Consider the following 13,313-nt stretch of genomic DNA (forward strand, 5'->3'; position numbering starts at 1 on the left):
TGGTCACAGTAATATCAATGAGGTCCCTCCAGTGACCTATACATAACTGAGCACAGTACTCTAGATGATGCTGTACCAGTGACCTACTGTATACAGAACTAGACACAGTATCTAGATGAGGCCACACCAATGACCTATACAGAACTGGGCACAGTATCTAGATGAAGTCCCACCAGTGACCTACAGATGGAGTCCTTCTCAACTATCTTACTTAGGTTGTGGCTCACCATGGCTAGTCATGGCTATCCTATTGTGCTCAGCAGCAATACAATACATAGAAGAATACAGTAGGGGATTAGGGGATTAATCCTTTTACTCACTTAATCCTATTAAAGGTCTGGATGAAGATGTTTACAGATTCTTCTCACTCTCTTTCTATAGTAACTGTACCACATTCTTGACCACTACTATAATGACCACTACCTAGATTGTCCATTGTTTGTTTTACCCATCTAGGTGCTTCTACTCTGTTACATAACTTTGTGCCATCTATTTGCAAAAATAAATGCAATGTAAGAAATGTGATATCCAAAATGTTTTAATGAATGCAAAAATGTGACTGATTTTATTGATCTGCAGTTTTAATACATATGGTGAACACGTCTGAAGGAACCAACTCTGGGGCTGGTGGCTCCCCAATCGGTGTATCTCCGGTACTCCCCAGGCTTCAGATAAAACTGACGTCCCCGGTAGTTGGGTTCCTCATAGAACATCCAGTATCCGTCTTGTACATGGGCAGAATAGATATCGTGGTAGCGGAATCTCTCATACACATTATGGCAATCTTCTGTGAACTCCATCATCTGACCTCGGAAGTCTTCTTTCTCGTAGATCCTGACTCTGAATGATCCTTGGTGCTGTGTTAATAATTTTTCAAAAAAGTCAGTTCTAAAAGTGTTCAGATGTACTCCGTTTCAGAATATAGTACACTGTAATTATATACCACAACAAATATAATGGATTTTAATATTCACACAATGTCAAATTTTAGCATGTTAAGTGGATGTGTTGTGTGCCAAAATGTATTAATTGTCAATATATTACTGTGTGTTTGGTACTCTTTACCTAGCACGACGCCTACGATTTTGATCGTGGGCATTGCAGGTAAAAAAATCGCGGGCATCGCGGGCATTGAATGCACTAAAAATCGGGTGCGACGCGACCGACGCGATGCCCGCGATTTCCCATAGGGAACAATGTTAAATTTCTCAATTGACCCGATTTTACTGTTCAATGCCTCAATTGACACGATTTTTCCATAGGAAACAATGTTAAATGGCCCACAGAGGCCAAATAACCACCCTGAAGTCTGAAATGGCCCCCACAATTGTTTACGCCACCGCACGATCAACGTCAACCCCAAGCGTGGCGAGCGTAGCGAGCCCGCGAGGGGCGGCGGTATACGTCCTACGACCTTTTCATACCCCCACTATCCACGTCGGAGTTGAGAATAGAATAGTGTGGCGAGCGCAGCGAGCCACCGAGCCCGAAGCGTGGCGAGCGCAGCGAGCCCCGCGAGGGGACGTGGATACCTTCACAGGTAAACGCGTCCCTTCGCGGGCTTCACAGGTATCCGCGGCCGCTCGCCACGCTTCGGGCTCGGTATTCTATTCTCAACTCCACGCCGACGTGGATAGTGGGGGTATGAAAAGGTCGTAGGATGCGTACCGCCGCCCCTCGCAGGCTCGCTGCGCTCGCCACGCTTCGGGTTGACGTTGATCGTGGGGTGGCGTTAACAATTGTGGGGGCCATTTCAGACTTCAGGGTGCCTATTTGGCCTCTGTGGGCCATTTAACATTGTTTCCTATGGAAAAAATCGTGTCAATTGAGGCATTGAACAGTAAAATCGGGTCAATTGAGAAATTTAACATTGTTCCCTATGGAAAATCGCGGGCATCGCGTCGGTCGCGTCGCACCCGATTTTTAAGTGCATTCAATGCCCGCGATGACCGTGATGGGCGCCGTGCTAGGTAAAGAGTACCGTGTGTTTTAATTAAAAGCAGCTGCTCATTACCTGGGGGCTCAGGCGGATGGATTTGACTGAGTCATTGTACCCCAGCCACTGCTGGAAGTCGGGGTACTCTCCTCTATGCAGGAAGTACTGGTGTCCCCTGTAGTTGGGGTGCTCATACAGAATCCAGTTTCCACTCTCCACACGGATGGAGTTACAGCGCCTGAAGTATGAGGACATGTCCGGGCACTCAGAGTTACACTCATAGGAGCGGCCCTGGAAGTTCCTGTCCTCGTAGAAGATGATCTATGGGAAGAACGACATTGATAGATTTGAATCATTTCTAAGAAAAAAATAGCAAGCAGCCGATAATTCAGGAAATGGCCCAGCTGGGGTGATGTTTATTAAATGTTTTTAAAATGCTTTCTATCTGGACTTTTCATATATGAATGGCGTCTATTGTGTGATATGATTGGCATCTATCTATTTAATTTATAATGTAGTAATTTCAACACAGGTGATGGCACCATAACGTAACCCTTTGAGTGCCAACGTTGCTGTAAAAGATATGCAAAATATCCGCAAAAAATGCCAGGACCGTAGTTGAGTAAAATGAATCACTTTAGTTATTGACAGCAAATGGCCTGGATTCAATGGATCGAATTCGCTCTGAGCGAGGTATCTTTAGAGGATATTTTGCACATCTCTTGCAGCAACGTTGCACTCAAACTTTTAAGACGGAAGTCCAGGTAGAGAGGATTTGGTCCTCTAGGAATGGGTCATATTGGGAGGTACTGTATGGCTTACAGATGTGGCGCCTCTCATTCAGCTGGCAGCTGGCGATAAAATCACCATCCGCCAGCCCCCACCATCCGCCAGCCACCACCATCTGCTGGAAGGGGGAGCGCACATGAGACGCTTGCGCTTGCGTGCCCCATTCCGACGGAGCTCTCTGCTGCCCTCCGCCTCCTCTCTGCTGCTCCCCGCTGGTCCCCGCCACCTTACGGTACCCACTCTAACCCTGCCCATCTCCCTGAAGCGGAGACGGCAGGGATTCCACTCGCTGCCGCTGAGAGACAGGGACACATGTGAGACGTTTATGCAGCCCCGTAAGTTGGAGTGCCTCTCCGCCAGCAGAGGGGATCTGGCAAGGGCTGGAGCTGTATGAGAGGCTCTCTATCTGTATGTATATTACATTTGATTTACTAGCGTGATAATGTCTGGATACTGTTTATAGCACCACTAAATTTAGACACGATTATTTTATAAAGTTTTCTTGTAGTGGAGCAAAGATAAAGTCAACAATGCTAAAATACACATAGAAAGATAAAAAATGACTGTATCATATATCTTGCCATATGCAGCAATAGCAGCAGCATCTGCACTACTGACACCAGGGCTGGATTAAGTCTTTGGGGGGCCAGGGGTCACTTTAGACCGGGGGCCCCCTCCCACTTGTCATTACTGGCCGCAAACTGCACGGGAGAATATTACACTGTCAAAACACAGAGTAAAGGCAGTATAAACTTGGTCAATGGGTAACTGCAGAGGGGGGGGGGGGGGGGTTAATATAAACATATATATATATATATATATATAATAGCACATGAAAAATACTGTGTTTGTCCCTCTGTACCTTACTCTGTAGGAGCCCTCAAAGGCTCAGTGCTTCCTCCAATTAAAAACCCTCCTATAATGAGGTGCTGCTGTCCTCCATGGGCCTGAGAAGCGTATGATGAGCTCCACCAAGCAGAGCTCAGCACAAGCCTCTCGGCCTCTGACCTCTTGTGCAAAGTCTCATGGGATTCCCAGTAATGGCTCCCGATGCTCAGCATTATTAATCATTGTCACATTGGCAGATAGGTGAAGCTGCAGCACTACCCCACTCCCATGCACAAAACCTTTAGCTAAAAAAAAAAATACATGCCATCCATACAATGGGAAAAAATACATGCCAACCAGAGGGTCCACTAGACAGGGCCGGCGCCACCACTAGGCAGCTCTAGGCATTTGCCTAGGGCGCTGGCACCTGGAGGGCGGCAGTTCGCCCCTCACCCCCAGCATATAGCTGTCGGCGTCCCTGCAGTGCTGGAGTGGGCAGGGGTGTCCGTGCCGCGGGGGTACCTGCGGCGCTGTCACTGTATAAAGCTGCTGGGGGCAGTGGGGTCCCTGCACTGAATAGAGAATAACTAGCGCTATGCGCGCGACGGCTCGGGAAGCACTTCTGGGTTTGAAACCACTTGCCGGACGCTGATTGTCTGAGATTCAGCCAATCAGCATGCGGCAAGTGTTTTCAAAATCAGAAGCGCTTCCCGCGCCATCGCGCGCATAGCGCTAGTTATTCTCTATTCAGTGAAAGCCCGGTCCTCTGCGGTTTCGGAGCCCGATAAACGGCAGCGGGTGTGTGCTCGGCTCCGTGCGCTTCTGCCCACGCCACCCACGGTAAGATGGCGGCGCTCGCTCTGTCAGTCAGGGGAGGGTAGGTAATGGCTGCCTGCGGGTAAGATGGCGGAGGAGGCGGCGTGGGGCTCCGAGCTGCTGTCTCCGCTCCTGGGCTGCCTGCTGTCTCTCGGCGCAGACTTCAGCCGGGACTGGGAGAGTAACGACCTGAGGCTCCAGGCTCTGCTGGCCTGGCTTCTCCTCAGCCTCGCCGCCATCCAGCTGGCCTGGCGTGGCTACGGTCCCAGTTCACTGCAGGGACCCCGCTGCCACCAGCAGCTTTATACAGTGACAGCGCCGCAGGTATCCCCGCGGCACGGACACCCCTGCCCGCTCCAGCACTGCAGGGACGCCGACAGCGTCCACCACAGGTACCACCACCACCAGCCCCCCCCCCGGGCACCAGGGCGCCCCACCCTGACTCGCCTGGGGCGCTCCGGTGCATTGCACCGGCCCTGCCACTGAATAATCACTGTGCTCTGTCTGGGGGCCCCCTGACAGAGGTTGGCTCAGGGTTCAGTATTTCCTACATCCCCTCCCCCCCGCCCCCTTAATCTGGCTATGGCCCGGATCCTGTACATGGAAAGTGTAGGTAGATAATTATCTGGGGGAAGGACCCCCATAATGACAGAAAACAGGATTTGCAACATGAAGTAATGCCCCCTCTCATGAATCAATGCCCCCTTTTCACGGCCCGTGCCTGAGGAGTGTACACATATTCTGCTACACTGCTATGAGTGTCTTGGGGTGAGTGATACCCCGGCGTTTACTATCTAATTTTGGGGCTTTTATGCAATATTTTTTAAACTAATTAACAATTTTTAAATGAAGTATATGACTAAACCTTACTGTAACATGTCTTCATCTTACCCATTATAAGCGAGTAATGCCCTTCACCTCTCTTAAATCTATAATGACTAGATACCATTCCATCAAGGTAACAGAATGATATAATGTCAGGTCCAGCGTATATGCACGCCAGAATGGATCAGAACTCAAAATGTTCCCTTGGGTGCCATATAGTGGGCGCCAGTGCACAAAACACTTGAATCCCCACATAGAGGTGAGGAGCTGTTTTATTATATCTGATGTATATTGGGGAGACTTAAATAGATAAAGGGCGGTATTCAATGTCGGATGCAATTTCCGTCTATGTTGGTTTGTTTCTATCGTTTGTTTTATCACTGTTTCCTATTGTAAATTGCAATGAAATTTGCTGCGCTATATAAGAAACTGTAAATTAATAGTAATAATAATAATAATATAATATATACATAACTCTGGACCTAGATATGATGTACCCCCTCTCTATCTCTAGATATTAATACTTGTTATAGTTACGCTTGCATATACAAGACTTTATTTCTATTACCATGCCTCTAGCAAAAACAAAAATAATAAAAACTCACAGGCCAAACGAAATGATAAGCATCCCAGTACCCAACTCCCCCCCCCCCTTTTCTACCCCTCCTTATTTTTCCCTTGTATGTCATATATCCTATGTCCCTTGTCCTGTGTCTTTTGTTTTTAATACATAATCTGCCTTGACTGATTGATTAGGATAGGTACCTGCTGGTCCATACTTCTCTTAAAGGGATTATTATCAAGGCTTACTACCTGTTATCAGTGTATCATTAATGCTTATAGTACTTATCTCTATCTATATTACCTTGTGCGATTGTTTGGTACACGGTATTGTGTCAAAATGCCATATTTGTTCATGTAAAATTTTATACCCAATAAAAAGCATTTAACAAAAAAAAAAATAAGAATAATAATAATAAATATATTCCACGTATTGAGTTTCAGTCGAGCTGGGAGAAAACAGCCCGGGACGTTCCAGCAGCCGGAATCTCACATTACTTACACCCCCTCCGTATCAATCAATCAGCTGCTGAAATTTCTCAAAGCAAAATAGCAACTTCCAGCGGTTGATATTTTATCTCACTACGCTTTTTCTTTGCTACAGTATATCTACCATGTATGTGTTAAAATATAGCAATATACAACAGCATGTATTCTATTCCATCCAGCACTTAGGGGGTTATTCTAGTCCATTCTTTCTGACAAAATCCTTCTTAGATGGACAAAACCATGTGCACTGCGGGTGGGGCAGATGTAACTTGTGCAGAGAGAATTAGATTTGGGTGGGGTTTTTCTTCAAAGTGAGATCTATATTGAAGTGTAAAATCATGCAGTCAGTATTTTCCCTGCACAGAAACAAAATAACTCACCCAAATCTAATTCTATCTGCACATGTTACATCTGCCCCCCTGCAGTGCACATGGTTTTGTCCATCTAAGAAGGATTTTGTCAGAAAGAATGAACTAGAATAAACCAAATGCAGAAGTTAAAGTTTGTTTTTGTAATTGGAATATTTCAAATCAGACTCACCTTTCCCATTTTGTCGGTTGAAACGCTTCCAAACCCACAGTGTACTGGGGACTGGGGACTGGGAGGCTTATATACAACCTGAGCTGAAAGTTTAGTGCTGTCTTGTGATTTTTAAGCAAAGTGTTGAGCTGTTTTATCCTCTTTATGTAAAAGACATGTGTAGGTGTGTATGTGTGTGTATGTGTGAGTGTGTGAGTGACTATTGTTCATGTAGGTTCCATGACACATTCATTTTTCCCAAAGCATTGATCAGAAAACAATACATCAGGTTTTGCAGTGTATGTGAGGCCTCCATTGTCAGGTTGTATGAACAGAGCGTCGGCATTATCTGTGGGACTGAGTGACCGTCACATGGACCATCTCTCATCATAACGTCATTGGTACAACCCGGAAATGTTCTTATAGTGAGTATTAAAACTAGGGGTTATTTAATGGCATTATCCAAAAATAAAATTCTGCTGTTACTGTACTGTAAGCATCAATGACTAGCGCTCTTGGGTTCCCAACAAGATCAGGAGGACCTACTGGTGAGCAGAAGGACATTTGAGTGAAAACATGGTGGACAGAAGCAGGGGCTAATGTCCTTATGTGACGTCCTTTGCAAAATGGCTGCCTCCTAGTCTATCAATTATAATAACTGTTTCGTCTAAGGTTATTATGGTTGACATGTATTGGGTCTACCAATGAAGGTCAATGGGAGGGACATCTTCTTTGGTAGGCTGATGCTACAAACTCCAGCAGCAGTGGAAGGAGGATGGAGGGTTAGGAATCCCCTGACAATGAGCAGGTACTAGTGGTAGCAATAGACCTTACAGACCCCCAGAGCCCACAAACCAAAAAGGGCCACCAAGCCTGTAGGGGCTAATGCTATCCCACTTCAATGAGCGGTTTGTGAGGGGAAATATGGTTAATCAGTGGGGCCTGTTAGGAAAGAATTGCTGGAAATTTTGATTCTTTAATTATTTTTATTTTCTCTGATTTAAAAGGAAGGTGGTGGAGCTTGAACAAACCATAAAACAGAAATTCTAGTCTGCAGTTTTGCCCACCAACATGGCAAAATAAAGTAAGAGTTACAGACATAGGCGTGCGCAGACCACTTTATTAGGGGGTGCACCATTGGAGGGGCACATCTATCACCGCCTACTGGGCATCAATGCATACTAAATAAAAGGTGTCTTACTTATGTATATGGACTTCAGAATAAATAATCCCCCCCCCCCCCCCACACACACACACTAGAAATGGGGACAGTGCATTCCGAAGGCACATTGCAAGAAATTTACACTGTAATGCCCATTACACATAATACCACACACCATTATGCCCATTACACATAATGCCACACACTGCAATGCCCATTACACATAATGCCACACACACTGTACTGTTCATTACACATAATGCCACAAACCGTAATGCCCATTACACATAATGCCACACACTATAATGCCCATTAAACATAATGCCACACACTGTGTTGCCATAACACATTGTGCCACACACCATAATGCCCGTTACACATAATGCCACACACTTCAATGCCCATTACACATAATACCACACACAGTTTTGCACATTACACATAATGCCACACAAAAGGATCTAGGAGTCCAAATAGACAGCAAACTGGGACGTAGTGCCCATTGTAATGTAGCTACAAAAAAGGCCAACAAAATTCTGGCATGTATTAAGAGGGGAATGGAAACTAGGGACTCAAGCAGTGGCGGAACTTGTGGGTTGTGGGCCCAGGTGCAAAAATGTTATCTGGGCCCCCTCCTCCACCCCAACCCAGGTTCACAATAACTCATTGATGATTTTAAGCAGCAGTGGGCCCCTTAGTTGTCAGGGGCCCCGGTGCAATCCACCTGCTGCACCAATGGTAGTTCCGCCTCTGGACTCAAGGGTAATTATGCCACTGTATAAAGCATTGGTGAGACCTCACCTCGAGTACGGAGTGCAGTTCTGGGCCCCACACTATGAAAAGGACATCATAGAATTAGAAAAAGTCCAAAGGCGAGCAACAAAGCTTATTAAGGGAATGGAGAATTTAAGCTACGGGGAGAGATTAAGCAATTTGGGACTATTTACATTAGAAAAGAGACGTTTAAGGGGGGGCATGCTCAACATGTACAAGTATATCAAGGGCCAATATAAGGAACTGTCACACACCCTCTTTTCTACTAGAAAGGAATCTAGGACACGAGGGCATGAGTATAGATTAGAAGAAAAAAGATTTCATTCAGCTAGTAGAAAGAATTTCTTTACTGTCAGAACAGTCAAACTCTGGAACTCTCTTCCCAGAGAGGTGGTAATGGCTGGCTCATTAAATGCGTTCAAGGCAAAGTTGGACAAACATTTACTGGAGAAAAACATCCATGGGTACAAATAAGAAATATAATTTGTCTGTAAAATATCAGAACCTACCAAATCAGCAATGGATATCTATACCAGGTTGAACTAGATGGACGCAAGTCTTTTTTCAGCCTTACCTACTATGTATGTCACTATGTAACAGTAATGCCCATTACACATTGTTGCACACACAATAATGCTCATTACACATAATGCCACACACCCCAATGCCAATTACATAAAATGCTACACACTGTAATGCCCATTACACATTATGCCACACACCAGAATGCCCATTAAGCATAATACATGCTCGTTGCCAAAGGGGTTCCTTTCAAACAGCATGCCAGCGCTACCGTAATCTGCACTTCCAGGTAGCGCTGGGTGCGCTGGGCTCTTCTGACAGACACTAGAGGTACGGCAGTGCCTCTAGTGTCTGTCTCCTCCAAGGCGGTGGCCATTGTTTGAGGGGCCGTCGCCTCACAAACTGTGCGGGCAGCCAGACAGCCTGTGGCATGCAGCCTGGAGGTAGTAGTTACAGGGGGTTTGCTGGTCAATAGGTTGTGCCTTGGCACACCCGTCACCCCCCCCCATGTGCATGCCTATGGTTACAGAAGACTGGAATGCGGGGTACTGGGGGTTATAGACTGAAGCTTTTCCTTTGGCATTAAGTGACCATGCACCAGTACTGCTCAGAGGTGGATTTAGACCTCATGGGGCCCTAGGCAGGGCATCTATGGGGCCCTAGGCATGGCATCTATGGGGCCCTAGTCATGGCATCTATTGACTGATCAACAGTAGTGTTACAGAACAGCAGTGATCACGGGCTCTCCCAATCTGCCCCCAGGAAATGAAGGGGTAAAGATTGGATGGGTACGATAGCACTCATTCATCAAATATGGCTGGGTCCAGGTGACCATCTGATTTACAATCAGCTGAATGCGGTTAAATGCTACACCATCGATAGAACATGGCTGTATGCGTCTATGATGGGAACCACCCACAGACGCCCATGTTAAACTTTAACATGGGCTTCTATGGAGCTGCGAACAGTTAATTTTTTTCAAATGGTGATTTCAAATATACTACCAGGCTGTATGTAAAACAATGTTAAATATTTAACATGGGCGTCTATTATGGGAACCGCCAATAGAAGCCCATGTTAAACTTTAACATGAGCTTCTATAGAGCCGTGAAGAGCCAATCAGTCGTGGAGCTCCCCCGAAGCCCGCGGCTGATTGGCTGGGGGAGGACCCGGTGACATCAGCAAATCCCCCAGTTCAGAGGAGGAGGAGCCCTAAGTGTAAACACACTTGCGGCTCCTTCAGTTCGCTATCGTATCAGGACCCATCAGTCAGCGGCGTAACTATAATTTGGGAGCCCCCCGCCGATAATAAATCACGCCCCCCCCTCCACCACCCTGCCCGGCCGCCCATGCCCCCCCATCCCCCGCATATTTACCTGTATTCGCTGCGCTGGTCCCGGCTCCCCTCCCGGCTTCATTCTGATGCTAAACACGGACCATCACAAAATGGCCGCCCCCATACAGCAGACAGTTTCATAGAACTGTTTGCTATATGGGGGCGGATATTTTATGATAGCCCGTTGAAATAGCATCAGAATGAAGCCAGGGGAGCCGGGACCACCGCAGCGAACATAGGTAAAGCTGCGGGGGATGGGGCATTATAATAGCACCACAGCCCCCCGGCGCCCGCACTTACCCAGCGCCTCCCCGCGACCGAGGGGGCTGCGGTGCTGTAGCTACGCCACTGCCATCAGTTTGTTATTTTAACCCACGGAAGCTGCTTGGCTGAAGAGGACGTTATCTATGCCGGAGGACCTGGTGCATATAATTTGCTTTCACATGTACCCATATGGATTCCACATGGAGAAGAGGACTGGCCTACGGTGGACCCTATAGGTAAGTATGCATGAGTGAATTTAATACACAATAGAAGTAACCCGCTCTATATGGTTTTGTGAATTAATTGTACTGGATGGGACGATGCCGACCAAAAGGGGATATTCTATATTGGTCCCCCCAATGGTTCAAGGTGCTAACAACTGATTTTGGATATGGAATACGTATTACAAGAGAGAGAAAATAAAAGTCAGTTTAGATTTGAAGCACTCTTCATCCTTGGAATCAGAGGAATAGAATCGCCAGCCCCTGCAAGAACGGCAGCGGCTCCCATCTGTACAGTATACTAGTGTTATTCAGCTGTTCTTATTGCTACCTCGGCATCAGTAATAATGGTGCATACACCCCTGAATATCAAAGTGTTGCAGCAATTTACCAACAGATCATATAGTATATATTATTACCTGCTGGCACTCTTGATTATTACAGTAATCATGTATTTGTGAGTTATATAGGGATAAAGTCCCAGCCTGCTATAATGTCCGTCAGCTCCTGTATATACTGTAGTTATAATTTATTTTCTCAGTGACCATCAATCTTTAGTGGTAACTCCTAACACAGTTCATGAGATGATTTTCAGTGGTTGCTGTGTCGGGCGATGTATATACATTTGAGAATGGGCTTGTGCCAGTTATAATATCAATGCCAGGTAGAAAGCCTAGTAGGCTGCGTATGTTAATGCCTACATCTCTGGAGGTATCAGTTAACACAGTTCTAAGGGGCCATTATAGCACGTGGCAATTATTAGCATTGAGGGGCAGATTTATTAAGCTCGGAGAAGTGATAAAGTGTCTGTTTTTTATCACCGGCCAATCAGCTACTGTGAACTTACAGGCTTGGTTTGAAAAATGACAGGTAGGAGCTGATTGGCCGATGATAAAAACCAGAGACTTTATCACTAAACCAAGCTTAATAAATCTGCCTCTGACTTCCATAATCACATTTATAAATGCACTGCAGTAATACAGTATATGGGATTCTAATTGTCCATTTATGACAAACGTCAGGAACTGGTGTAATGATACCCCCTTGCAGTTCAAAGTACACCCCTGGGTTACCGCTGTCGCATTCAGCGTGTGACGGTGTACTGATTCCCGGTCACAATTATAAACACTCCTCCAGACCACCGCTATAGCAAACAGCATGTGGTGGTGAGTATTACTATAGACTTATACACAAATAACAGGTAAAGTACACCATTATTAAACCACTATATTGCAGAGAATGTTTGTAATGATTTACATATCACACTAGCGACCCGCCCCGACTTCGCACTGGAAGCACTAATTATCTATAGCCAGATGGTGGATGGTGGTGGATGGACGGGGGCGGTCATGTGACTAAGTTTTAGCAGATATCTATAGGTACAGTGCCTTGCTACGCCCAAGAAAAAAAAAACACATGTATTTAAGGCAAATGGGAAATTGTATTTCTTTTATTAATTCATCTTAAGGCCAGCGGATAGACGATGTTTTTTTGTTTTTTTTATTTGGACTAAAATGTATACATTTTTCATTGTGCCAACTCGGGAGCAAGCCACATACAACTGGGCGTGTGAGAAACGTGAATCTTCCAAATTGAATCCAGCAATAGTCAATGATTGGCCTTGTGCTTTGTTGATGGTAATAGCGAAGGCAAGACGCATAGGGAACTGGAGTCGATTGAATTTGAATGGTAAATCATTGGAAATCATCGGTATGCGTGGAATCAGTACGTCTTCGCCTTTGAATTTGGCACCGATGATTGTTGCCTCGATTAAATTTGGTGACAATTTTTTGATGGTCAATCTGGTATACATGTATAGTTATTTTTGTTATTCATTTTTTCCATCTATTATATATATTTTTTTACAAAATCCTAAAAACTCTCCGTATCTGATATATGTGGTCCTCTAACTAAAATAGAGGCTGAATAGACCAACATAGAAGTATGGAGGAATGATGGGAGGATTTATCAGATAAAATAAATTTTACTGTTTGATATATGAAGGAATCATGCCCTCTACCACCATTATAAGATTACTTCCGGATTATTATGAATATGGTGAATATCTGTACATATATGTATTTGCGTTAATATTTAAGAATTATGTCTATATATGAACAAGTTACCTTTCAAAAGAAAAAAATCACTGAGAAGCTATATCTCAAATTAAATATAATATGCTCTCTCTCTCTTCTCTCTCTCGCTGTTTTCCCCTCCCCCTTCCCACTGATCCCTCATTCTCCTCAAAATCAGAAAATAAAATGTTAAATG

General features: G+C 45.3%; 1 protein-coding gene across 1 annotated transcript; it reads right to left on the reverse strand.

The window, feature by feature from the left end:
* Positions 1 to 580: 580 nt before the first annotated feature.
* Positions 581 to 6,793, reverse strand: LOC146021259 (gamma-crystallin-3-like). The gene is made up of 3 exons (XM_083155052.1): positions 6,785 to 6,793; positions 2,015 to 2,257; positions 581 to 857 (listed from the first exon to the last, which is right to left on the reverse strand). Exons 1-3 carry the CDS (start codon positions 6,791 to 6,793, stop codon positions 582 to 584), a joined length of 528 nt encoding a protein of 175 aa, XP_083011178.1. The 3' UTR covers position 581.
* Between the last annotated feature and the right edge of the window lie 6,520 nt (positions 6,794 to 13,313).

Source organism: Crinia signifera, chromosome 7 (assembly GCF_055691185.1).
Source record: "Crinia signifera chromosome 7, ASM5569118v1, whole genome shotgun sequence".
NCBI classification, from domain to species: domain Eukaryota; kingdom Metazoa; phylum Chordata; class Amphibia; order Anura; family Myobatrachidae; genus Crinia; species Crinia signifera.